Below are 25,865 nucleotides of genomic sequence, written 5' to 3' on the forward strand. Positions count from 1 at the left end.
TGCAGGAGCTGCTGGAGGAAGCCGGGTTCACCCCAGCGGAGGAGCATCCCTGTGGGTGTCTGGAGCGCCGGTGCTTTCCTCCGCTCCTGCCAGGGCTCCCGCACTCCCATCATCGCGGGGTCAGTCCTTAGCATTTAAAAAAAAAAAAAAAAAAAACAAAAAACAAACCAAAACAAAACCATCAAACCACAGCACAAGCTGCAGACTTGTAGCCAAGGTTGCTACACTGGGGAAAAAAAATGCAAAGATTTTTTTTTTTTTTAAGGTTGTTTAGACTGGCTGTGTGAAAAGCTCTGCCACTCAGTTTATGCTGTGGCTTTGCACAGGAGGTCTGCATGTGTACCTGCAAGTATACCTGCATGCACAGTTTCAGTGGCTTAAACAGTTTGGATTTCACATCATAGTCTATTTGTGCTTCAAGGTCCCTTTATTTCTGTTTTGAATTTCCCAGGTTTGTCCCCAATCACAGAATAAAAGTGCTCTGATGTCAGTCTAGGCTCTTTCCCTAGTGGGATAGTGTGTGTATTTCCTAGTGTCATTTGTGCAGCAGAAATATGCACTTAATGTTTAGAAATACTGGTTTTCTCATAAAAGATATGAGTTAAATATGGGGAACTCTTTTTAATTTGTAGCAATTGTACAGTCATTAACAGGAGGCAAAGATCTTATGATGTGAACATCAAAGGAATCTGACGTTATTTGGAAACAGCATTTGGTACGTCACATCGAATTCTGCAACTTGACTTTTAAGAAAGGCTCAAGAGAAAGCTTCTTCTTTTTTTATCCTGGCTTCTAAGGATCTTTATTTATCACCCTCCGGGGCATTACAGTGAGTAATTAGATTGGACCAGGAGAACGACTTAATTTTACAAGAAACTCATTAATTCATCCTATTTAAAATCTTCTCGTTTCACCCCAAACCCAATTATGCTTGTAGTGGCAATGATCTGGAAAGGCATTGTCTCGTAGGTATTAGGGGGGCCACTGGGACTCCTGTGGTATTCATGTCGGGGAGACAAGGGTGACTCCCTTTCTTTGACTTTTAGGTCAAAAGAACTAGTCGCTGGGACAGCTTGACAATTAGAAAACCCCGATGAGCATTTGGAAGTAAAACAGCTGTACAATAACGGAGGGGTTCATGGTGCGGGGCAGAAAGCTCATCAAAAGAGACTATCCAAACAATTGAGTTCTATAATTAACACACAAAAATCTGTTCAGAAATGGTAATAACAGTAAAAGAGAGCTGAGAAGATGCAGCCTACTTATGTGGCAGATGTGGTTTTGTTACAATTTGAGAGAGAAAATCCGTCCTCTGAAAGAATAAGAACAACATTAGAGGGGAAAAAATAAAAGTAACTTTTGTTCCTAAGGGTGTAGTTAAAACATGAGCTTAAAATATTTCCAGACAGGGAAGAGCTGTAGAAAAAGTAACCAGCGATGAAAGACATGAAATATGCTACCCAAGTATTTTTTCAAGTCTTTAAACACAAATTTGTTTTGTCACTGAAATTTATAAGCCTGATACTGAAATATTTGTTCTGAAATGTTTTGCTTTGTCCTTCATTTCATCAAGAATACTATTTCAGGTTTTTTTGTTAAAGTTGGCTACAATTGTTGACTTAAAATGTTTTCCCCTTTTCTGTTGTGTGTGGGAAGGAGATTTGATTCAAAATTGAATCTCAAGGAAATTTGAAATTTTCATGAGTATGTAGCTGATACACTTTTCTGCTTCAGCAAATAGAAACTATTAAATGCATAGATTCTGAAATTTCAGCCAACTCCACAGACTTCTAGCTATACTATTCACTTGCATGTGCTAGTAAATGTTATCAGTGGTGCGCTAGTCCCTTTGGGGAAGGAGGGGTGCAGCAGGAGCATGGTTTGTGTTTGGCTGCTGACGCTGTCCTGGTTGAGGGCCCGTTCCTGAAGCAGAAGTTGTTTGGAGGTCTCAGCCTTCAGCACAGCGATGTACAGGCGACGGCTCTGTAGTCCAGCCTTGCTGTGCATGTTCCCCTGCACAGGACTGTCATCCCACCGGTCTTTTTAGCTGCTGCTGCAAATCAGCACTTTAGAACATCCCTGTCAGATTTTCTTCTAAGTTCACTGACGTTTAATTGAGCAAAACTCTGTTTCTGTGCTTGTTTAGCCACCCTGTTCTCTTTATTAGCTCCCAATCAGGAAAACAGAGTTTTTCTCTGTTGTGAGTTCTCCCCTTTGGCAGAGGCTGAGGCAGCAGGTAGAGACTGTTTCTGCTGCCCTGGGTGCCCGGGCTGCTGCCGGAGCCCCTGCCCAGCGGCTGTCAGCGCTTGGACCTTCCCCATCCCACCTGCTGCCCACAGTGCCCAGCCCTGCCGGCCCCAGGGTCCTGTCCCTCACCCGCTCAGAGTCCCACTCAGCCTCCTCCTGGGTGAGAAGCAGGCACTGAATTTTTTTTTTTTTATATATATATATATATATATATATATATATGTACTGCATTTTTAATGATTCAGGAACTTGTCAACAAAGAGATTGGGATGGTTTCTTCAGAAAAGCCTTTGCAAGACATTAATCTTTTCCTTTTTTTTTTTTTCTTTTTTTCCTAAAGAACTCTTAAGCATGTCAAACCTTTTCCAAGCTATGATGGAAAGATTCATTGCCATTTCAGCAAGGACAAGGGAACAATTTCAGAGCAAGCGCCAGGGGATTTTTTTTTTTAACAACTTTAAATTTGCAAGCGTAATATTTTTAAAGATCCCCCCCTCCCAAATCAGAAAAAAACATAGCTTGTTTAAAAATCATTAAAAGCAATTTAATGCATATATTTTGTTTTAGCTGTGACTAAAAAGAATGTGACTAGAATCCCATTCACTATGGGATGAGTTCGTAAATTCTGTTTTTTTCACTTTTTTTTTAGTGAGAAAGTCATGAGTCTGAAATTCAGGTTTTAATGAGAAAATGGAGTTTGAAAAACAGCTTAAGAAAATTTACATCCAGATTTACTAAAGTTCCATAATTCTTCAGAGTAGGCTTTGTGGTTTTAGCATGTATCACACTGGTAATTAAAAAAAAAAAAAAAAAAAAAAAAAAGCATAAAGGCATATAATAATGACCAACAATGTTTGCCAAATCCTTTCTTGCTTTAAGAGAAATAGAAATCAAATAGGTTTTAACATTAGAACTCAAAGATATCAACATAAGTATTTCAGGTTGATGTCCATTTAAAATCAATGTGATTTGTTCTGAGGAAAAACCAGCTTTTTCATGCTGCAAATGATTTTGACAATTTTCCTTAGATCTAGTGCAGATGATTGCAACCTTGCTATGCTTGTGGGTGATCTGAATACGAGAAAAGATTTTTCTCTCTCTCTCTTTTTTTTTTTTTTCTTAAAAAACCCACCCAAAACCTAACAGAAAGAACTAATTAAGGCAAAGCTAAGGAATTGAATTCAAAGTTTGCATTGCACATGTGAACTAATCTTTTTACAATGGTATCTTTCGAAAACTGTGTAAGAACTCCATTCATCCTGGGTCTCGCCCAGCAAATCCTTCCTAGAAAAGCAGCTGCATGAAGAATTGTCATGAGCAAGCAATAAAGACTTTCAGGGAATGGGTTGTGTACAGGCTTCTTGTTTGCCTACTAAATCATTAACCTTCAAAAAAAGCCCATCCTTAGCCTTAACAGGAGCTGGTTGTAATAGGTGTGTCAGCAGTACTTCCAGCTTTTACAGGATTAGATTCGAGTTTTTAAGTGATGGTATCATGGAGCTCTTAGGGGCAAAGAACTACTGGTTTAATGCAACACATGCTCTAATGTCCTTTTATGTCATGTGCTGAAACGTGGTGAAACTCTGATGAGCACAGTAAAATGAAGAAAACTTAAGTGTTCAGGAGTAGGTGATTTTTAAAGCAAAATGGCTGTGTGTGCTTTTTAGGAGCAGCCACCGTGTTTGGAGAGCTTTCTTCAGGTCTTGAAATATTAATGATCTTGGCTTAATATAGTAGAAAACAAAATATGGTGCATGAAACGAGGGGGAAAAAAATCCTTCCGTTACAGACTGTTGACCTTGCAGTACCGACTGTATCCATCTATTCCCTTTAAAACCACTGATCTGAGAAGACAGTGAGGAAGCGGAATCGTCGCAAAAATCTTTACCCATCACGTTTTCCTACCTTTCCAACAGCATATTACAGCCTGAGCAGGATCTTCAGCCTTGTACTTGACTGTTTATCATCTAAGTATTTCAATACTAGGAAGGTGCTGAGGTTGGCTCTTTGCTTAATAAAGTCTGTGAACAATGTTGTTCATATTAACAGTAATCTTAGAGTTTACATGTTTTATTTTAAAAACCTTGACTAATAGAAAGAATTCTGTGGATAAGAGCAGTCAGTCTGGTCTTGTATTCTGTTTCCATGCCTTGCCTTTATACATGGCAGCAAGATTCTGCCTGTCGGTGTCTGTCCTGGTCATATACAGGCTTAGGTGTATTTCTGATCTGAGCCGTGACAGTGAAAACCAGGAATATCTCAGATCAGCATCTGCCACTTGACTGCTGCTGCTGTTAAACCAGGCACAAGAGGATGTGTAGCGATAGTACAACTCACTCACCAGATATTGCAAATCATATCAAAAAATGAAAGGTAATTTTCCTTTCTTTTTTTTTTTGTTGGATTTTTTTTTTCTTCCTTCCCCTGAGCAATTCACATCACAAGCAGAATAAGCTGTTTTACATGAGCTGCCTTTGTGTACTGCAACTGCCTGGCTGATCGGCGGTACCTAGTGGGTTTGTATTTGTGTTCAGGGACTAATTGTCTCTGATGTGGGGAGGCTGGGTTTGACCCCCGTGATTCTTCCCTGCCAAAGCTGTGGTTTCTGATTTTAATTGAAACCCCAAGGCCGTTTGAAGCGTGGCCAAAAAAGCACCTTGCAAGTTGAACCTTATCTAATAATGTGATGCATGTAAACTCTGGAAGCATAAATCTTCGTCACTTGGGCGATGTGTTTTTATAAGGTCCTCTGGTCCGGTGACAGCCACGGCGAGCGGAAGCGGGCTGATCTCCCAACACTCTTACAGATGGCACAGGGCACGTCATAAAGTTAGGAGTCGTTAAGGAAATTCCATAAATGGCTTTGGTTAATAAGAGTGAAGCGGCTTGCCATTTTATAAATGTGTCACTAAAATCCCTCTCCATTTCCCATTGGAGGGCTTTGTAAGAGAAGGAGGGAAAGAGCGAGGGGGACCAAGGGAAGGGTAAAACAGAAACAGCAAGCCCTGGCTGTGCGGGGGCCTGTGCCCTGCATACTGGAGCCTGTGTGTAGCAGGGGAACCCTAAAGGTAACGTAGGTGATAAATGACAAGATGTGAGAGTGAGTCACACAGTAAATACTGAGAACAACCTTTCCTTTTTACATGTTTGCATGCCTGGGTATTTTCTCTGTTCTCTGTAGCACTGAAAGCCAGTGGTGAAGGTGGGCTTTTATCTGTAGCCAAGGGAGAAATTTCTAGGATGACATACATGTTGGCCAGTATTAAAATGTGTTATTAATGATGCTAATGAGTTTTTTCCAAGTGATGTAAAAGTAGCCATTTGAGTAAGTCTTGCATTTATGAAGATGATGTCACCAAAAACTTGCCAACTGCCCACGGGACCTGGTGGCAGTGGTGCAGCTCCTGCTATGCGCTGCCTTTGAGGAGTGGAGAGCATTGCTGATTTCTTCCCTTGGGGAGAAGGAGCCACATGGATGCTGCCTTGCCAGGAGGGAGACGTGCCATTTCCGGGCATGTGAGGCATGCCAATCGCAGTGGGTTCCTGTCCCACTGCCTCTTAAAAATTGGCAGTGTCTGACTGTCAGCTGCCATTCCTTAAGCGGTCATAGAATAAACCAATTGCACCCCTTTTGTCATGCTCTGTGTCTGTGTGTGTGGGTGCAGGTGGACATGGGTTAAGCAACATGCAACTCCACAGCAGGCACAAAGAGGCAGCTGATTTTCTGGCAGTGTCAATAGACGAGTATAATTTTATTTTATTTTTTGTTACCATCTCCAAGCCAGCTTTTAAAATGGCTCTTGTTGGAATTAGAAATCAGTGTCCCCTGACATGGGATTACTCATTAAGAGTGTGATGATTGTTAATTCTTCACCTGGGGCTAAGAGGACATCATTAGATCTCTTTGAAATGTCTCCTGCCTTGATTTTGAATAAGTAAGCTAGCAATTTATGATCACAGCCTGGGCAAGTAATACTCTCCCTTTCTGTTCCTCCATCTAGCTTGCAAAATTGGATACTACAAGGCTCTCTCGACAGATGTTGCTTGTGCCAAATGCCCGCCTCACAGCTACTCCATCTGGGAAGGCTCTACCTCCTGCACCTGCGATCGGGGCTTTTTCCGAGCTGAAAATGATGCTGCCTCCATGCCCTGCACTCGTAAGTTGGTCTTTGAACAGTCTCCTCCCCTTTTATCATCCATTTCTTCTCCTATCTTCTTTCATTGTGTATGTAGGAAATATTGCCTGGAGATCTGTGTCTGTAAGAAGTGTCGTCCACAGCACAGCATTCAGTAGCTCTTACAGCCCTTTGTGGATGCAGTTTGCATTTTGGCTCACGCTTCTGGGAGATAAAGTGTTAGTTCTCAGCCCTGAATTCCTAATGGTGACATGGTTGCACTGACCCTTAAGAGCTTACAGACTAAATAAAGCAGGAGATTGGGAGGAGACAAAGCTGCAAAAGAGGAGTGACTCGCACACCTCAGTAACAGAGCTGAAAATAAAATACAGGTCTAAGTTCCAGTCTGAGGACCTGTCCGGTAGATCACATCACCTTTCATCTCTTTAAATTTTGGTTATTTGTAGAAATTGTGAAAGCTTTTCTCAAATTGTATGACCTACGGTAAATAGGTAATATATTTCATTATATATCTAATTTGCTCAAAATACAGCTGGTGACCCTTAGGAACATAAAAGTGCTCCCCTGGAAGGGGTGGTAATAATGAATCTTAAACCTTAATGAAACAAACACCCAAAGTATGGTTTGTTTTATCCTTTGTAGATAAATAGATCATATACAGTAAGTGGAATTTGCTTTAATTCCACCAAAATGGCTTCAGCAGGGAGAACAAGAGGTGCAGCACACAGAGCACACCCGTGAGGCTGCTGGAGCGGCTCCTTGTCCTGTGTGTTGGTTAATGGCTCACACAGTTGAATGCCTGGGATTCCAGGAATGCCCTGGTGTTGAATTGTGGTCATCTAGTTCTTAATTTTTCACTTCTATAGGAGCAGAGCAGTTTGAAAGAATAAGTGAAAGGGACGTCTTTTACCAGGGGATATCCATGTGTGGCTTTCCTTGAAAGCTATTGGAAATGCTTCCAGATTTTTGGAGTTCAGCTGTATATTGAGGTATAGAGTGTGTTTGTGTCTGTGAGTGAGGGAAGGCTGAGATATTTCTTTTGTAATGTTTTAATATATTCTAAATTCATTTTGGAGAGATGACTCACATTTATTTAAATCTTAATTTCTCCCTTACAAGGCAGAAACAAAATATGTCCATAACTAAGCCAGCACTCATCCCTTCCCCACTCCCTCTTCATTCCAGCTGTTCTTCAGTGATGTACTCCGTTTCAGCTGCGAGTTTTGCTGGGTGGTGGTTAAGCAGGTCTGGGCATAGCCGGGAGCAGCTGCTTTTGCTTAGTAGGAAAGCAGAGAGGTCTGTATATTCCTTGCTAAACACTGACTGGGGATGGAGGTCTAACTGTATTGTGAAACCTTGCTGAAGTGGGTAGGAACATGCTTTTTATAATATAATCTGTACTAGGAGACATAAAGCTTGAGCATTTTGATAGGAAAAATATCTTTATGCAACAATAAAACTATTGTTCCAAAGGAACACCCTAAATAACATTATACCAGCAAAAGTTTCTCATAAAGCCCTGTTCCTAGTGAATGATATCCTGACCAAATTGAAATCAAATTAGTAATCAACTGGTTGAATTTAAATAGGCACGTGCAGTGAGCGAAGTATGAGGAGAGAGCAAAACACTTCCAGATGGGGGAATTGTAAGCAAATTATGTTTGCTTGTATTGCAAAACGTACCCCTGCAAGCTTAGCCCTTTTTTGTCAAGTCTTGGGCCTGCTTCTGGCACCCGTCCCCATTGCTGTCTTTGGAGGTCAGTCAAAGTTGAAGTCCCACATCTTGGTCTTTTACCCTGAAAATATGAAAAGGGAAGAAGAGAAGGCAAGGGCCATGGTGCTGGCCTCGGCCTTCATCTCTACAGCAGACGAGGGAGACTCGGCATGCAAACGCAAGCCAACGCCGCAATCCCATGGACAGCTGGTCTTGGAAAACAGGCCTGTCTCTGGAGGTCCCATTTCATAGCTTTGCATTTTCCTGTAGCTTAAGAGCTTCTTTTTATGTGACCCAAGGTGAAGGAAGATGCAGAGGTTAATTCTGGGCTGGTTTGTGGGGCGGCGTTGCTCCCCCGCTGACTGCTGTGCTGGCTGACACCCCCTCTGCGAGGTCCACGTTAGCGGTGTTTGAGCGGTGCTGCGGTGGCCGTCCCTGCATGGGCACAAAGAGCAGCCCTGCGTGCCTGGTGCACCTCTGTGCTGCACAAGGAGTGGGGTGCAAGGGGTTTGGGGGGGGTTCATCCATTTGCTGTGCCCCCCACCCCGGGTAGCCACCTGCCCACGCACTGGTGGAAAGCACCAGGAGGTGTTCAGAGGCCTCGGCTGAAGGCAGCCCCTCCGGGGGAAGCTCCCTGTTTGCCTGCCTTTCCTGACAAGATGTGGAGACAGAGGGGACCGTAAACATCAAAGGTTCTTTCAGATGGATTCAGGCTCTAATCAGTTCTTACCAGTTGGTTAAACCAGGTGACAAACCCAATTCCCTTGTGTTGACAGCCATAATAATCAGGCACCTTCTTTGTTCATTATGCTCTCTTTAACCCTGGTATTCTTATTCAGGCCTGCATTTAGTAATCGCTCAGTGTGACGGGGCACTAATGAAGAAATAAAACACAGTATATGAGATCTCTTCTTCTAGCAAAAAGATAGACTCTGCTCCACTGGCTTGTAAAATCAGGTTTCTGTTCACTTGGAGAACTATTAGACCAGGTGAATAAAAGTAACGTTGGGTAATTTGGAGAGAACACCTGGAATGGACTGCGGATTGATCCTTTCTTTATTATTTCTAAACACTTTTTAAGATGAAGAACTTCAGCCTTCTTAGGATGTGTTTTTGTAAAGCTTTCACCCTTGGCTATTGATTTTCCTTGGTAATAAACTGGCTGGCCTCGTCACTTATCTCACCTTCTAGGCTGAGAGAGGAAGCCTGTTACAACCTTCCATTAGCCTGATGATGCTAGTGGATGAAAGGGAATTAGAGAATTCCTCTTCCTTTTCCTTTCTCACAATTCCTGTGGTAAGTAATAAAAGAAATACCTGCTTCCTGATGCACTGCTCAGGAGTGGGTCTCGAGAGTTTTCTCATTCCATGACACCACTCTGACATCTCCATCCATTGCTGAGTTGTAAAAACTGTGCCTAGCCTTCAGGTAAGCCAGGCATCCTATCTAAACAAATAACTCAAACTCCGGTTTTAGCATTCTGCTGTTTTAGCTCTGCTAGAGTGAGTTGTTACATCTGGCTTGAAGCTTGTACAAGTAGGAGCACAATGTGGTGGGCCATGAGCGTGGGAGGTGGTGGGGTGGGCTGGGCTGTGTTGGAAGGCCAGGCATAGACACCCTGACATACACATGTTTACTGATGCATCTGTTCCCTCCAGCTTGTCTCATGGGGATAATCATCAGTGTGTCTGTCACCACTGAGGAGCAGAGCCGCCCTGGATCTACTGCTTTGACCTGACTTGGGAATTTAGACTTTCAGCTCTGAAGCATGGTGGGCTTGTCAGCCGTGTGCTTTGGCATGGAGATGATATGATTGACCTGTAATAAGCTTGAGCACAAACTGTGGTAAACACGGATGCCTTTCCCTTTTGGAAGTGTTGCAAAAATAATGTTAAGGCAGCTATTCAGACCCTCATTACATTTCAGCTCTTGCTAAGAGGGTGGGATTTTCATAAGGTTAGAAATCTAATGGAGAATAAATTGCCGTACCAACACACAAATCCTTGAGGCTGGAAAGCAATCAGTCTCAATCATGGTCCTCATCCGTGAATTTCCTTCTGCATAAGCAGATACTCTCTGGATTGCAGCCTGGTGCAGGCAGGTGCAGTTCTCACCCAAGTTAATGGGCATTGGTCTTGTGTCCCCACTGTTAATGAGTTGAGTTCTCTAACTGTTTCTTAACAAACAATGCTCACATTATGAATGAGAACGGGACGGTTTTGTATTGTTTATATTGTCTGTTTGATTCAGATTATTAATGATTTTTAATTGGGAGACCATTACAAAAGAGAGATTACCGGCATAGAGTGTCCGGCCTGAAATCTGTCTTGGTAAATGACCCTGAATAATTTAGTCTGTTGTGCCACCCAAACAGTGACTGATTGATTGATATTTTGGCGTGGCCTGAAATATTTCTAAAACGGTTGCATTTAAGGCAGTTTATACCGGAGAAGCTTGGAGATAATGAGAGCAAATTTAGTGAGATGCAAGAGAAAAGTGCCTGCTTTAAAAGGGCTTTCTCCAGTTTAGGTTATCAAGAAATCGAAGAACCTGACTTCAAACAGCAAACATCACTTACTTGTCTTTACATTTGCCTCTTCTAATTGAATTTAGCGCACTGCTGTATTTCCTCCAGAAAGTATATTGTTTTTAAATTACCATTTCAGTGCTATTACTCAAGTCTCCTGCTTCTAATGCTTTCTGACAGTTATCAGCATAATGAACCATAATGAAATGATGAGCAATCTACAGTGGAAACTCAGTGTGGATTCCACTAGAGCTGTGTGACTGTTGTTAAAATTTGAATGCACATTAAAATAACACTGTCCTTATTTGTTTCCAAGGTCAGGGCTTTAAAAAAGGTCTGAAAGGTCTAAACACTTCAATTTTGTAAATGTTGCAGTCTAATATAAGCCCTTAACGGAATCTTGTGTTGCATTTAATATATCTCAGAGATAAATATTTGACCTGCATTTTCAAAAAAGAGTGAATTTACCTACCTAATAACTGTTCTTGCAAATGAGTAATTACACAGGAGCTGATTATTTGAGCATATGTTTATTATGATTGTTTAGACTTCTAAATAAACAAATGTGCTCTTTTTCCTTCAACTTAACTTGTGTCTCTTCCAAATTTCCAGACAGACGCCGATTATCACTGTTCTAGCTTTTAGAAGAACAAGAAAGTAGGGTACGATGCGCAGTCGTGCTGGCTAGTATGGCATGGGCGGCTTCGCCATGCTTCCTTCCCAGGGTTTGCACACTTGTCCTGGCACTGCTTCAGTCTAACCTCTGCTCTTGGAGCCCATTCTGTATAATAAGAAGTATGTGCCAATACAGCCTCTGATCTTCAGAAGTTAAATTTACGACATAATAATTCTTCCACTTCTTTATATATGTCCGTACCTTAAGGAAATTTTGTTCTTAAAACATCATATAAGGTTCATTATGTACACAGTACATCAAAATGTCTTTTAAGGTGCAGTATGGCAGTTGCAAGAGCAGAGGGAACAGTGGGCAGGCAGTATGGAGAGAGTGATTTTTCTTCTCCACGTAGGCTGGGAAAATAGACCATCCATTGCTGCATTGCTGCCAGACCGAGAGAAAGGGATTGTGAGTGATGGGAATCTCAAAGGAGAAGGCTGTCTCCCCTTGTCTGCGGTGACGGGCTGAATGAATTGAGAAAACATCGAATAAGAAGGGGAGTGGTTATGGCTTGAAGAGAAGGGAGTAATTTGACAATGTGTGTTTATAATCAGTAGACTTAAAATCATCACTCCTTTAAATACAGCAGAACGTTTATTAGCTGTCTTCTGATTTTCTGGCCAGAGCTTTAAATTAACAGTCATCTACTCAATTAAGAGGGGCTTTGATTTGGTTAGTCAGGACCCAGTTCTGTAGAGTTGTTGAAGTAAATTAGAGGGCTAACAGAGTAAGAAATTCAGCAGTTGGGCCAATGACAGAACAAATTATTTTTTGGTTGGATTTCTTTCCTGTCAGACTGTCAGATAACTTTTCTGGAATCCACAGTGGAATTCTTTTTATCTTGAAAGAGTGAGTGAACACAGGTGGTGTTGTCCGCAGCACAGTGTGTTAGAGTAGATGCAATAATATGTCTTAGCATAGGTGGCAATGTGAAACGTTCTTACACGGTGGTTTTTGGAAGAGAAACCCAGAGCCCACAGGGGTGGCACCTGCAAGCATCAGTTTTCCCCCACCTCTGCCAGTGGTAACTGCACCTCTTCGCTTCACTCCCTTAGCCTTGGAGGGAAGAGGAAATATTGATTGGATTGTTTGCCAGGTGAAAGGAACAAAGCCTTTTGTGAAGCTGGTAACCAGGGTTCTTTTGGCAAGTAAATAGGAAACTGTACGTGCCAGTAAAATGGGCATTGTATCATTGGCGCTGGTCCAGGATCCCTAGCTTGGCAGAACTCCCACTCAAGTCAAAGGAGTCTTGCCTGAGTAAATAAATTAAGAATTGTTTACCAAATCAGTTGCCTTATTAAAACCCAGTTGTAGTGCTAACCGTGCACGTAAAGAAGGGCGGTGAAAACAGAGCAGATGACTGATATTTCAAGTGGCTGCCGCATCTTGCAGGCTGTTGACTTTGGTCTCACCAGTTGTACAAACACATAATCTATAATGATAAATGGTCAGGAATAGCCAGGCAGACAAGAAGCGAGGGTTGTCCGAACTGTCAGTGCTTGTGTAAATTAGCCCACAGCAACAGGAGACCTGTCCACAACTGCTGAAAGAAGCAATTAGTGGCAGCAACATATACAACTGTCACAGGGAAGTGTGGGCTTTATTTCTAAGCCTAAACTTACACAGCCCAGGTGTTTACTCTGCATTATAACTTGTCTTTCAGATGGTTAAAGATCAACAACAAAAGCTTATCTGAAGGGCTTCGCAGCTCACGTGCCGAAACGTTATTGACAGCTCCACAGTTGTACAGGTTTAATGAAGCTTTATGAGATGGAGAGGGGGCCAAAGTACTTCTTCTTGAAGGCTGTGCATGGCACTGCTTTGCCAGGCATTTTAGTGAGGGAACTTAAAGAGTTTATAGACATTGATTATTTAATAATTACTTTCTTTGCATCCGCTCTGAAAATAGCAAACTCTGTTTTCACACTCAGCCCTGCCTCCAGGGAGATGAATTTTAGGATCATGATCAAGTTAAAGAGTATTGATTAGAATTGTTAAAGGCTATTTGTACCATAACGGCATCGGGAGGCTTTGTTGAGAGAGCAGCGGCACGGTCACGGTGGGGGTGCTGGCAACGCAACTTAAGAGCCTTAGCAGAGTCGTACTGCCTCTTCGTGCCTGAGCTAGCCCCTCAAAGGTGCTCGATGCACTTGAAAGACATTCCATGGCGCTTTGTAGGTATGCTCCGAAGATATTTGGAGTTTTTCATTGCATGGATCTTTTCTTGTTTTAAACCTCTTTATTTGTTCGCTGTATTCTTGCTGCGTTGTGCACAAAACCTGGCTTTCAGATCTTGGATAGCAGGTGTGGTAAGCTTTTCACAGCTCCTGATAGTGCATTTCTAGTTAGGTTTTCTTGCTATTAGACTGTTGGATGCTTACTTCCAGGTGCCTGCTGCTCCTGTAACTTATCAAAGACTTAAATGCTCCTCTGTAGTATGGCCAAGGCCAAGTTGCCGATTCAAAACAGGCTGGTTCGTACTAGGCTCTTTTTAAATGACGGTGAGTCATAGCAACCTTCCCTGTTGCATGAATCTTGTTTATTATGTAGCAAATTAGTTCAAGATTTCTTAATACCCTGAGTTCCCTTTGAAATCACCAGAGATGAAGAGGGTCAGTGTCTCCGGAGCAGGCTCATAAAGAGGATCCTTTTGTCAGTCCTGGTCCAAAGCCCATTGAAGCCTGCTGGTCTCCCTGATTGACTTTGATTAGCAAAGCTGGTGCTCCGCTGCATTTAACAGTATGTTTATAGGATTTTCTCAGTTCAGGGGTTAAGTTAGAAAGCTTCAAACTGCAGCAGGTTCTTGTGTAATTTTTGCTGTTTGTTGGAATAATTTTTAATCCTTATTAAGCTAAGGTCTACTTTTTCTGCCTCAAAGAGAGGTGATATTTTCCTTGAGGAGAGTGCAGGAATCGTTAAAGAAGATTAAAGTCTTTCCTACATGCTTGAGGTTTCCTGATGTCTGGTGGGAATTGCCAATGAAGCTTCCTTCCGATTTCACACTGTCAGGCGAACACAGACTGAATGCAGGGTGACAACCCACTTGAAAATAATTATCCATTGCCCTGGCTGCAGACACATCTGTTACCTGATAGAGAAATGTGCTTTTACACACGTGCACACACAGATTGAGTATATTATTTTTAAAATAATTTTCTCCTTCCAGGGCTCAAAAGCTTCATCGTGCTTGTTACTTAGTCACGTACATACCTTTTGAAAGCATATTGCTTTTAAAGGAAGGTGCATTTTAAATGCACTGATCTGGTGACTGGCTGGGTGCTCCTAACGAAGGCTTGCCTTCTTGAGGTTGTATGTTTGGAATATCTCCATTTGCACTTCCATGGAGAGTGTGGGTTTCAGCTTGCATTTTTAATAGATCTCCTCCCACAGGTAGATCTTGCATGGTAATAAATATTAACCGTACCATAGGTTAGTAGTAAACAGATGTGGTTACAGTCCAGATACTGATAATATCAGTTTAGTCCTTCATGGGTAATGTCGCTGCCAAAATAATCCACTACCAGTGTTAGTGGTCGAGAACGAAGCTGGCACAAAGAAAGAGGCTGCTGGTGAAGGAGCCCTCTGCCAGGGGACAGGCTGTGGCAGAGTGCGGGCAGATGGCTGTTCGTGGCTTAAGAGCTTTATTTTTGGGTGCCATCAGAGCGGGTTTCTTGTAAGTGCTAAATTAACTTTAAAGACAGTAAGTGTCAGAACCCTGTGCTGAGATGCTTTTTGGTTTGTTTTGTGGTGGTTTTGCTTTTCTGTTGAAGAAAACGGTATCTTGTGGCTACTTGGGTCTGATAAAATTGGCCAAACCAAAGCCCACAACTTTAGCTTTGGTGCTTTTTTCCATGGGACCTCTGAAAAAAAGGAAAAAGGATTTTTTTTTTTTTTTACTTGCCTGTAGTTTTGGTGAATAAAAGCTGTTTGCCTAAAGTTTGGAGCTGCTAGTTGTCTAAAAGTGGGATTTTGGCATCCTATCATTCTGGGGCAGCACAGAGCCAAGCTGCAAGTTCCTCCTTATTTCTTGTCATTTTATGGGGCAGAGTCGCTCAGGAGCTGTTTTGCTGGGAAACATTTCTTTCTGTTCTCCTTTCACTGCCCTTTAATCCACGCCTCCTAACCATGCACTGTTGCTGAACTAAATTAACTGGTTTAGTGAAGACAGTATTCTTTACGTCAAACAAGTCTGTCTGGTCCAGTTGTAGAGAACTGTAATTGAATTGACTGTGTACACCCACAGAGACTTTTAGAGAAGCACCTTGCTGGGCAGATCAGGAATAAAAAAGGAAGATGTAAAACCAGCCTTATTAAAACCTTTGTCATAACCATTTAAATACAGTTCTTCAGCATGGTGCACTGGCAGTTCTACCTTCAGATCCCAGGGTTAGTTTCCACAGGTATTTTTCAGTTGCGTAGATCAGTCAGGTTTACAGCTGTAGGGAGAAAGGGTCGGCTGACTGGGTTGGAATCTGTCTGCACGCCTGACAAATCCTGCCTGTCTGCCTGTCTCGCTCGAGTCCCTCCAGCTCCAGGAGCCCAGCTCCAGCACGTTCTTTGAGATGGGTTCGTGGTATACGGAATTTGTCAGGGAAGAGGCTCTCTCCTTTGGACTCGTGGCTTCGTGGTGGTGCTGAACTCGCAGTCCTGGCGCACCGTCTTGGCGCACCCTGGTTAGACCCCGTCGTGGGCACACCGAGGGTCCTGGCGCCTGTGCTTTCCCCTTGGCGTGCATGAAGGGCTGGGTGAGACCGATCCCTGAGGGCAGTAGGAATATTCACTCAGTTGCAGCTAATTGTCTTTATGCTATTTGCCTTTGAAATCATTCAGAGTTAAAGGCAGACTTTCTTTTTCCTTGGCTGAACGATTATTACCAGTGCCCCACTAGGCTGAACCTCCTGCACTTGTACTGTTATCCTTTGATGGCAGGAAGAAAGGGGCTTTGGGATAACTTCCTCAGCAGGATGGTACCCAAAAACCAGGCAAATAACCTGTTGATGGTTGAGCCAACAACCTCTGATGGTCCCTCAGTGCGTAGGGCAGCTGATTTAAATGCAAAGTACATACCTTGCAAATAAACAGCTTACTGAAATGTCATTATGCCCGGTGCTGGTCTGCAGCCTGCTTCGCTTCACAGCCCTGACCCCATGCCATCTGCACCCCACTGGTGCTAGTTCCATCCTGGATAGCAAGTTCATTACTGGGTCTTCGCTGTGGAAGCTGTGAGTCACTTCTGTGCTTGGACCAGGCTCCATCCCTGGTATGAATCACAGAGGCTCCCTAACTATGCTCATGGAGACCTGGAATCCACAGGGAGCTGGCACATGTATTAATGTGGCACACAGGTCATGTAGCACACGGAGTTGTCCTGTGGTCTGGAAGGTAGGAGGGAGCTCCTCAGGTGTTGATACATGTGCTCGTCATGGCTTTTATCAGGCTTTTGCAAGTCTTGCAGTGGCATGTGCAGGAGCTGACTGGAGAGGAACCAGAGTGTTCTGTGGGAAGGCAGAGACAGAAGTATTGATGGATGAAAAGTTAAAATGCAGCATGAGGTTGTAGTGAGAGTGCTAAAATACATCACTCCTTTTAGTACGGGTAATACTCGTCCTTTTAACCCATTAAAAGCTCTGTTTTTCTGAATAGTCATTGGATGTGGGATACAACATTGTCCTCAAGACAGACGGATCTGTCTGTCTGTGGGGGAAAGAAACGGGTAGATATAATGGCTATAGCTTATTGCAGCAAGAGAAAGCCAAACAATCGACATTGCCCAATAATTTAAGTAAATCTAATAGGAGGGTTGAGGAAGATAGCAAGATTAGCTTGACAAAGATTATTTGTTGCTAAACAGCCTCTTCGGTGTTTCCCGGAGCCCTGACACACACCATGAACTGCTCCACCCAGGGCCTTTCCATTTGTTTCATGGCTCAGTTGATTTTGATGGGTTTATTGTGAAGCAAGATTTATGGAGCTCCAGGAAGGAATAAAATTAAAAACTTCCGTTCCCTGCGCTCCCATAGAGGAGCTCCCCCCGTGTCTGCTCACGGTGCTGGTAAATGGGCTGGGTGGGGGGATCCGGCTTTGAGGCCCCATGAACAAACCGTGCCCTCTTTGCAGTCCCTGATGGGAAAAGTGGGAGCAGCTCTGTGGATCCATCCCTCAGGTTCTGTTGGCTTGGGCATGGAAAGTGAGAGCACCTGCCTTCCTAACATCATCAAATGAATTTTAAAATCAGTTGTTTGTCAAAATAAAAAGTCTCTAATATATTTTTTTTTCCCCTGTAGGAACTGTCACTTTTTTTAAGACCTTCTGGGCAGTGTGGCAGTCTTAACTCCATGCTTCCAGAATGCCAAATGGCTCATGCTATGGCATGCTTCCATCAGCAGCAGTTTTAAGAAAAGTGCTGTAAATTATGGGACTTAGGACAAAATCGCAGGCACTGGCACCAGTTTGAGGCATAGCTGCCTGTCTCCCCTCTCATCTGCCCCATAGCTAGATTTTTCTGCCAGAGGGTTTATGTCAGGGTAGTGGTCTGGCTGGCAGGACGCTGTTCCTGTGGGATCCTTCTAGCTGAGTTTGTCTGGGAACTGTGCTGGCACTTTCAGCCTGCCAGGGCCCTGAAAGGGTTTTCATCTTATCTAGCGGCAGTGGCTCTGTTGTCAGAAACAAAGCAAATCCTGATCACCATTGAAGGAGCAGATACGCCCTGTGTTTCAACATCTGAAACCAGGCCCATCAATCTGAAACTATTCCCCACTCCCAGTGCCAACAGCTCCATTGATGATTAGGCTCCAGAAAGAAAAGAAATTGCTTTTCCCCTCACTGTAATGTCAGCCCACCATTTGGAGACTCCCCCGCATCTTCCTTTTCATTCTGGAGGTGGTGCACTCATCTCTGTGACCTGCAAGCATCTGCTTCCCAGGTTTTCCGCTTCACTGCGTCTCTGTTTAGACACTGCAATGCCCTGTCCCACATACTAATTACTGACTTTTTGCTTCTGAGGAGCTTGATTCATTCTGGCACATTTTCCCATGTGAAACTGGACCTAGAGCCTTGGAAAATATCTTAATGGACATCAGAGTAAGTCAGAGTTTAACCCCAAACTGGCTGCTATATCTGAGCTAAAAGGCACATCTTTCAGACTGTAACTATGGCAGTATGAACCTTCCTCGCGGGGAGTACTTTCCTTTGCGAATATCCCCCTGAAATGAGGGCAACCTGGCAGAGCCGGGTGTTGCTCAGGGTGGGGAGGTGTTTGCACTGGCACCACCTTATCTTGGCTCTCCTGGCTGCACTCTGAGTCGATGCTCTCGCCTGGGTGATTGCAGCAAGTGATCGCTCTGTAGGAAAACACCTTTTGCTTTTTTTTCCACTGTAGAGCTCTTGTGATTTCCCACAGGAGCAGTTTCTGTGTAGGGCTTGCTGCTGCCAGGTACTGAGTGGCTTCTGGGAGGACACGTCCTCAGCTTCCACCAGCTCCGGCAGCCGCTCTGATGAGGTCAGACCTTTGCTGCACAGCATGGACTTAGGTTTGCAGTCTGCTGAGGCTGTTGGTTTCCTCCAGAGGCTTTTGTTTGCTCTCCTGAATGTTGTCACCTTGTGCACCTGCCTGCCCTGAAGAGAGAGCCCTGGCGTGGGGCAGTTTGGGGAGTTTTGGGGTAGAAGGGGTTTAGATCGGCTCCTGCTCAGCAGTTCTCGCGCTGCCACTCGAGCATGATTTCAGGAGTTTCTTCCACCTCGTTGCACTCGGAGTGTATTTTTGAAAAAGAGGTTTGTGTGTTTGCAGGCTAAGCAGAAACTCCTTTCTCCAGCCCAGGGGAGCTGGCAAGCCCAGCTTTTTTTCCCCTGGCAAAAGCAAGGAAGAAGAGCTGGTTATGGGGCAGAGGCGTGGGGCTGAGACTTGGAAGAGTTGTGACTGATGCCCAGATGTGCAGGACACGTCTTGTGTGCCCTTGTCGTCTCACTGCATCTCCCTCTATCTCAGTTTCCACATGACAAACACAGATTAAAACTAGTTTATTTTCCTTTTCTTTCTCTGTTAGTTTCTAAGCATTTTTGGAGCAGGAAACATCTCTTACTGTGTTTGGTAACTGGTCATTGAGTAAAAGGGTTTTGTCCTTAGGATTCCTAAACACTGCCAGTGTATAAATAAAAGTCATGAATGGCAGCCGGTGGTGCAGCAGGCAGCAGGGCTCCCCATCGCAGAGGCTGGCCCAGGTTCTCTCTTCTTGCAGTAATTCTACCTGTCAGCCCTGATTAACTCAGAGACTATTTCAGGAGTTTGGCAGGAAGGGAGGATTTCCCTCTTTTCAAAATGAGTATATTAATTTCCTATTTCTGAAGCAAGCGCAGAGAAACAATCCTTGCTCAGCTACTCCTGCAGCAGAGTCCTTTCATATAGATACTGAAGATAAGTAGATACATTTGACCTCTATGTAATTTAAGACTCTTTTCTTAACCTACCTGCCTCTCCTAAAATAAAAAGTCCTGTCTCCTGTTAAACATGTATTACATCCTGGCAGCTTCAAGCACAGACCGAAGGATGTGATTTAGCCTTCAAAACCTTTTCCTCCACTGCGTGCTCAGGTGCTTTTAGATGCACCTGATGAATCGAGGCAGCCAGAATAATCTTCACCGTGGTCACCTCTGAACGGCTTAACCTCTTTGCTGCTACACTTGAGTCTCTTTGCAATTTCAGCAGAATTTCACCATAATTTATTTGGTTCCCATCTTACCCTGATGACTGTGTTTGTACCTTTGGAATATGAGAGCCTATGATTGATTTATTTGTACAGTTAATGAAACTGTTGGTGCTGGTTGAGTTTTTTTTTCCAGTTTCAAAATGTTTGACAAATAACAGAAATGGAAAACCTGGAAGGAAACTTGCCAGAACTTTCTCTTTCCCTTCCTTTTCTACCAGGAAATCATGTTGAACTTACTTTAATTTCCAACCATCAAAATCTGCTTTGATGGAATTTAAGCTTTCGGAAGCTCTCCTGTGTCTTGAACAAAAATTGAATCTGTGACTTTCTACAAAATAATATCCAGTATTTTTCTAGGAATGATGTTTGTATTTAAAGCTCTAACTACGAGTAATTATTAAGGACTTCCATTTGTACTGTATTCTGGTTTAGATCATTATATTTTGCAAGCTTTGTTCTCGCTCTGTTTCATTTCTGTTCGATACAGTATTGACCTTATATCCTGTCCCAAAGTATCTCTGTGTGTGTGTGTAGCCAGAGCACCCTCGTGCTCTGCCCCAAAGAGGCTGCCTTTATCTGGTCAGTGAAGCTTTTCGTGATGTATGAAATACCCATCTGTTTCACGGGGTTGTTCTGAACTGTCCTTGTTAAATTTAAGGGTACGAAAAGTGTGTCTCACCTGAACTGTATTGAAATTAAATTAAGAGTCAGAGGATTAGCTCTTTGCATTTTCAATTTGCTTGTTGGTTTTGGGCTTGTGGAGATTTAAGCATATAAATAAGATTTCTGCCTGTTGCGTTGGTTACGGTGCGAGGCAGGGCACTGCTGGAGGCACTTCGCCCAGTGGGGCAGAACTGACCATTATGGTCCCAGCGGGTTGCTGAGGGTGCCGGGAGGAGCTGTGTCCCTTGGGCTCGGCTCTGCTTTGCTGCTGCCACCCCTTCCTTGTGCCCAGCTCTGCCCTTCTGCTCAGGGAGGTCCTCCCCAGCCTGCCTTTGGCTCCATCCCCAAATTCCACAGTCCCTGTGCTGGAACCAGCTGGGAACTGTTTGGCAGTGTGTTTGAGTCTTAATGTCTCCTGTTCCCGTGGTGCAACAGCTGTCTTTGTGTCTCTGATTCAGCCTGATTTCCAGGCTTTCTCTATGGTCTCTTGTTCCTGACCAGTTTTCTTGTATCAGCTCTTCTTTCAGCTGTTTCATAGTATTTTCCTTCCCAATTCTTTCACATTCTCTGGCATTCTCCTATTGTAACCCTTATTCTCTGTCCTTCAGAGCCTTAGTTCTGTGCCTTGCTTTCTACTCAGATCTCCTTCCTGCATCCCAAAGTGTCATGTCCAGCTCTGTGCTTGATGGGCTTCAGTGTTCCCTGAATGTGATCTGACATAAACTTGTCTGGAAAATATTGCACTTCTATTCTTAAGAAAAAAATACCAGGAGATCAGCAATTTCAATGAGAGTCTGTTGGTAGCTAGTGGGGGACCTTGAAAATCTCAAGTGAAGCAGGAATTTGTGTGATTGATGGTTTGCTTAGGAGATCATGGAAAAATGAATGTAAAATATGTAATTTTTAAGTTTTTCATCAGAAGTATAAATGGTGAAAGTGGAAAAAACTCCACTCCTGTTTATTTGCAATATTGGGCTTTCCAGATCATTTACAGCTGGAAAATACTGTTAATTCATCAGATGAAGGGATCAAAGTTTGACTTACCAGTTAATTTTTCATCTTTATTAAGAACACACAGAAGTAAAATTCTGTGTGGTCTCTGCTGTCCTTGACATAATTGGGAGTTGTACATGCTCAGTATCACCCGGGACCTTCAGTCTGAAGGTGCTATGTAAGCTTTTTGCAGTTACTAAAAATGTGAGCTTCTTCTCTCTAGGCCCTCCGTCTGCTCCCCAGAACCTGATTTCCAATGTCAATGAGACGTCTGTGAACTTGGAGTGGAGCCCACCCCAGAACAGAGGTGGTCGGGAAGACATCTCCTACAACGTGGTCTGCAAGCGGTGCGGTGCGGGTGACCTGAGCCGCTGCCGGTCCTGTGGCAGCGGTGTGCACTTCAGCCCCCAGCAGAATGGCTTGAAAACCCCCAAGGTCTCCATTACCGACCTCCTGGCACACACTAACTACACCTTTGAAGTCTGGGCAGTGAATGGAGTGTCCAAACAAAATCCAAGCCAGGACCAAGCTGTGTCAGTCACTGTGACAACTAACCAAGCAGGTAGGAGCCTGAATGCAAATTCTTTTCCTCTCTCTTCTGCCTGTTTTTTTAGGAAAGCTGTGATTTCCATTGCATTTAACATTAGCAAATGAATGCAGGGAGCCCGAAGATGCATAACTGGGTCAAACCCTTATTTTCTGCTTATTTATATGGCTAGTTTAAATTCTTTACATCTAGAAAAACAGAGGAGGGTTTGACTGCGGTAGCTGGGAGCAGAGCGGTGCTGCAGCATGCTGCAAGGACGCTGGGAGGCATTCTGCAGAAGCAGAACAGCACGGCTGCCCTGGCATTGCGAGGGGACAGAGCCAGGGCCACCAGTAGCTCGGCCCTTTGTAGGGGAGACCCTGCACATGGGCACAAATGGGCCCTGGGTGTTTACAGAGGGCGAAATACGTGCTTGGGAAGCGCAGGGTTGTGCTTCTGCCATCTTCCAAAAAGGGCTCTGCGAGATTCAGAAAGATGAGTCTCACTTGCTCGCCTGCCTGCTCTCCCTCTCTCCTGCAAAGTCAATTAGATTCTGTCCTATTGTTAAATAAATACCTCCTTAACCAGCTGCTAACAACGTTTCAATTGATCAGAGCTGGCATTACTTTAGAAATCCTATATGGGCTTTCATCTTCTTGCTGGCTGATTTTTGCCTTTCATTCATCCCGGAGAGTGAAATACTATTTCTGTTTATACCTGATTATTTCAGATACCCTAGGCAGTTCTACTTTTTTCTGCCCCCTGTGCTTGCCCTAGTAAAGGCTGCTGCAGCAGATCACAGTTTCATTTTGATGATCGTTTGTATGATTTTATTTCTTTAATTACATGAAAACATTTCTTGTATGCAGCTAGCTAAGATTTCAAGCACAGGTTTCCAGTTGAATTTTTAATTTAATGCACAAAATTACATACATTTAAATATGGCACTCTTCTGTATGCAAATTAGTTATCCAGACTGTCAGACTGGCTACAAGACCGTCAAACCTGTTATCTAATCGCTTACAGCACTGATTGCCTTCAAGTCCCACAGATGCTGCAGGCATTCAGCACCTTGGAGGCTAGCTTACAGGGTTATCATTTATCGTTAGACTTCTCGTGTATGGTACAGTATTAATATCGCCTATTTTGATAGTAATGGACTCTGTAAATATTGTGATTTCTGTTTACTAGATGTGGGTGAAAAATAGGTATGCATAGTCTAAATCTACAAATTTTAGTTGTAGTCCAGAACACTTCAATATTAACAGTGGGAGATATGTTCAGTTTTGCAGTGACAGTTACAAGCAAAATTGTCAAGTCCATGCTGAAGCTCCTTTGAAAACCTAGTCCAGTGGTTTTTGTTCTTTACACATACAGTTGACAGCATGGCTTTTAAATTATGATTCAAAAAATCAAACTATTGCTCTGCCTGGTGAAAAGAAGACTAATAGAGAACAGGGGCTGTTACAGAGTCTTGGGAGAAAGCTGTGGGAGAATGCTGTCATACATTATACGGAAAGAGAAGGTTGAGAACAGCGGCAGGGACAGTGTTTTGTGCTATGGATGCCTAGCAAAGAGAGTATTTCTGACTGATTTTGGCATGTGTAAGGATTAGTGGATGCGTATATGCATGAATAAGTAAGTGGGATCAGTCTACCGTGTGAAAATTCTACTATCTTACGCTTTAATATGCAAACCAAAATCTGATTGAATATGCGAATAAGAATTGATTTTGTTTATTATCCATGAGTAGCAGTTCTTCACATCAGGAAATTTGTATTTTTGCCAACACTTCCAATTTTGAAACATGCCCAGTCTATCAAATGCTTCAGAGGGCCGGAGAAAACTGTACTGATACAAATGAAAATTAATTCCAAGGTGCTGGCGTTCTCCTGTTCTTCATACAATTTTGTATATTCTGCTGCTTAGAAGATCTAAACAGAAATGTGTAGCCTAAACCTAGAGATCTCAACGGAGATAATCAGTCCTTACATATGCAAATAATCCCATTGATTTCAGTGAAACTGTTTGCTTAAGTAAAGGTTTGTAAAGTTGGACCCTTGGGTTTTACAAGTACTGATCTGTTTAATCATTGTAAATGTGTATCTGGGGTGCATTAAAATTCTTGTGCCACTAATTTTCTTTCACTATATTTCATTATAAAGAAATCATGTCATGATTGAGCACTGCCACAGGCTTGGTTTTGATCTTGCACCTTTCTTACACTGATGTAAAGCTACCTTGGTTTCCTTGCAGCAATTTCTAAATTCAGGTTAGAGCCAAGCTCCTTTAATAACACTCTATCCCTGTTTTGCTAATAGAAATGAGCTACGAACACTGAAAATCTGTAAATTACTTTATTGTTTTTGCTATCTGTGCTTGTGCTTTCCAACATTTGATAAAAAAAAAAAATTGTTACTAATGTGGCTCTTTAGTTCTTTAGGTATGAGCAGTGCTTTTGGGTTGTATTCTGGGGAATTTGCTGGCATTGTTTGCGAGAGGTGCATCTTAAGAGTTAAATTCAGTAAGGGTTATAAGTATGCAAGGGAAGAGGAAATCCGTCCACTTAACAGCAGTTTCAAGTTGACTTTCCAAATATGCAACCATGTAATCTGAAGAAAATATACAGAAATTCTCGAATGCAGTTTTTGATGTCTGAATCAGAAATCCAAATATTTGTATGTTTGCTTGCATTGCTGCCAGCCCCTATAGAAGGTATGCATTTGGAGACGTACAGAAAGCAATGAGAAATCAGTTATTGGTATATTCAGCACAAAATTGAAGAAATGTGTTGCAGTGACATGAAAGGTGCTGTTGGAAGGCACGGGTGGTTTTTTGTTTACTTTTGCCATTTTACTCCTGGAGATAATGAAACGAGGCAGTTTACTTTCTCCCTTTGTTTAGAAACTCTTTTCAGTTTCCAATACTGTAGAAAAATGCTTAAATGAAAATAAGCTTTTGCCATTCAAAGCAGGATCAAAAAGCATTTGAAAAAGTATTTTTCCTGCTTCCTTTGAAAAGGTCCTAGGTTTTATAGCTTTTATTTTTTTCTCTTTTTAATGAGAGAAGTGAAATTCCAGGCTTTGAACCAAGTTAAAATTTCTGTCTCCTAGTGAAATACTTCAATGTTGTGACATTTTAAGAATTCTGAATGTTGAATGTTGAATTCAGCTCACTATTCTACATGTTTAGAATAGGTTTTTTTTTTTTTTTTTTGAGATGGGAACTGACACTCTTTTCCCATATAAGATTAAAAAGAAATTATAAAAGCGAAGTATGGAACACTGAGCTGTTGAAATGTGGAGCCGGTGCTCTTAGCACAGTGGGTACTGGGAAATGCTGATATTAAGGGTCTCCACCAGCAGTGGTGATTTTTTTGGCTTTCTGTTTTCAATCAAATGAAATCATCACTTTGTCCATCTTTTAAAAATGTGAAATGACTTGTGAAAGAGATGCAAACCAGCAATTCTCATGCGATGCTGCTAGGAGAAGCTAATTTCAATGAGAAACTCCACCAGGCAGTTGGCTGAATAGCTCAAAAATCTCTGGGCTCGCTCTTTTTTTCTGCTAAGGATATGCTGCAAAGCTGTTCGAAATTAAAAGTAAATCTCTCAATAAAGAGACCTTGTTCACAGCAAGCAGGCAGCTTTTGGGTTTTTTGAAGAGGCGCTGAACAGTTTA

At 42.8% G+C, this 25,865-nt stretch overlaps 1 protein-coding gene across 2 annotated transcripts in view; it reads left to right on the forward strand.

Moving 5' to 3' along the window:
* The window catches only part of EPHA4 (EPH receptor A4), a 131,337-nt gene that overhangs the window by 57,701 nt on the left and 47,771 nt on the right, over nucleotides 1–25,865 (forward strand). For both annotated transcript variants that reach the window (XR_013931638.1, XM_080409020.1), the window contains exons 4-5: nucleotides 6,249–6,404; nucleotides 21,882–22,220. Coding sequence is in view for 1 of the 2 variants with exons in the window: in XM_080409020.1 (XP_080265146.1) it covers nucleotides 6,249–6,404; nucleotides 21,882–22,220 (495 nt within the window). In the remaining variant the exon portion in view is untranslated. The remainder of the gene's footprint in view (nucleotides 1–6,248; nucleotides 6,405–21,881; nucleotides 22,221–25,865) is intronic.

Source organism: Falco punctatus, assembly GCF_963210335.1.
Source record: "Falco punctatus genome assembly, chromosome: 13".
NCBI lineage: Eukaryota > Metazoa > Chordata > Aves > Falconiformes > Falconidae > Falco > Falco punctatus.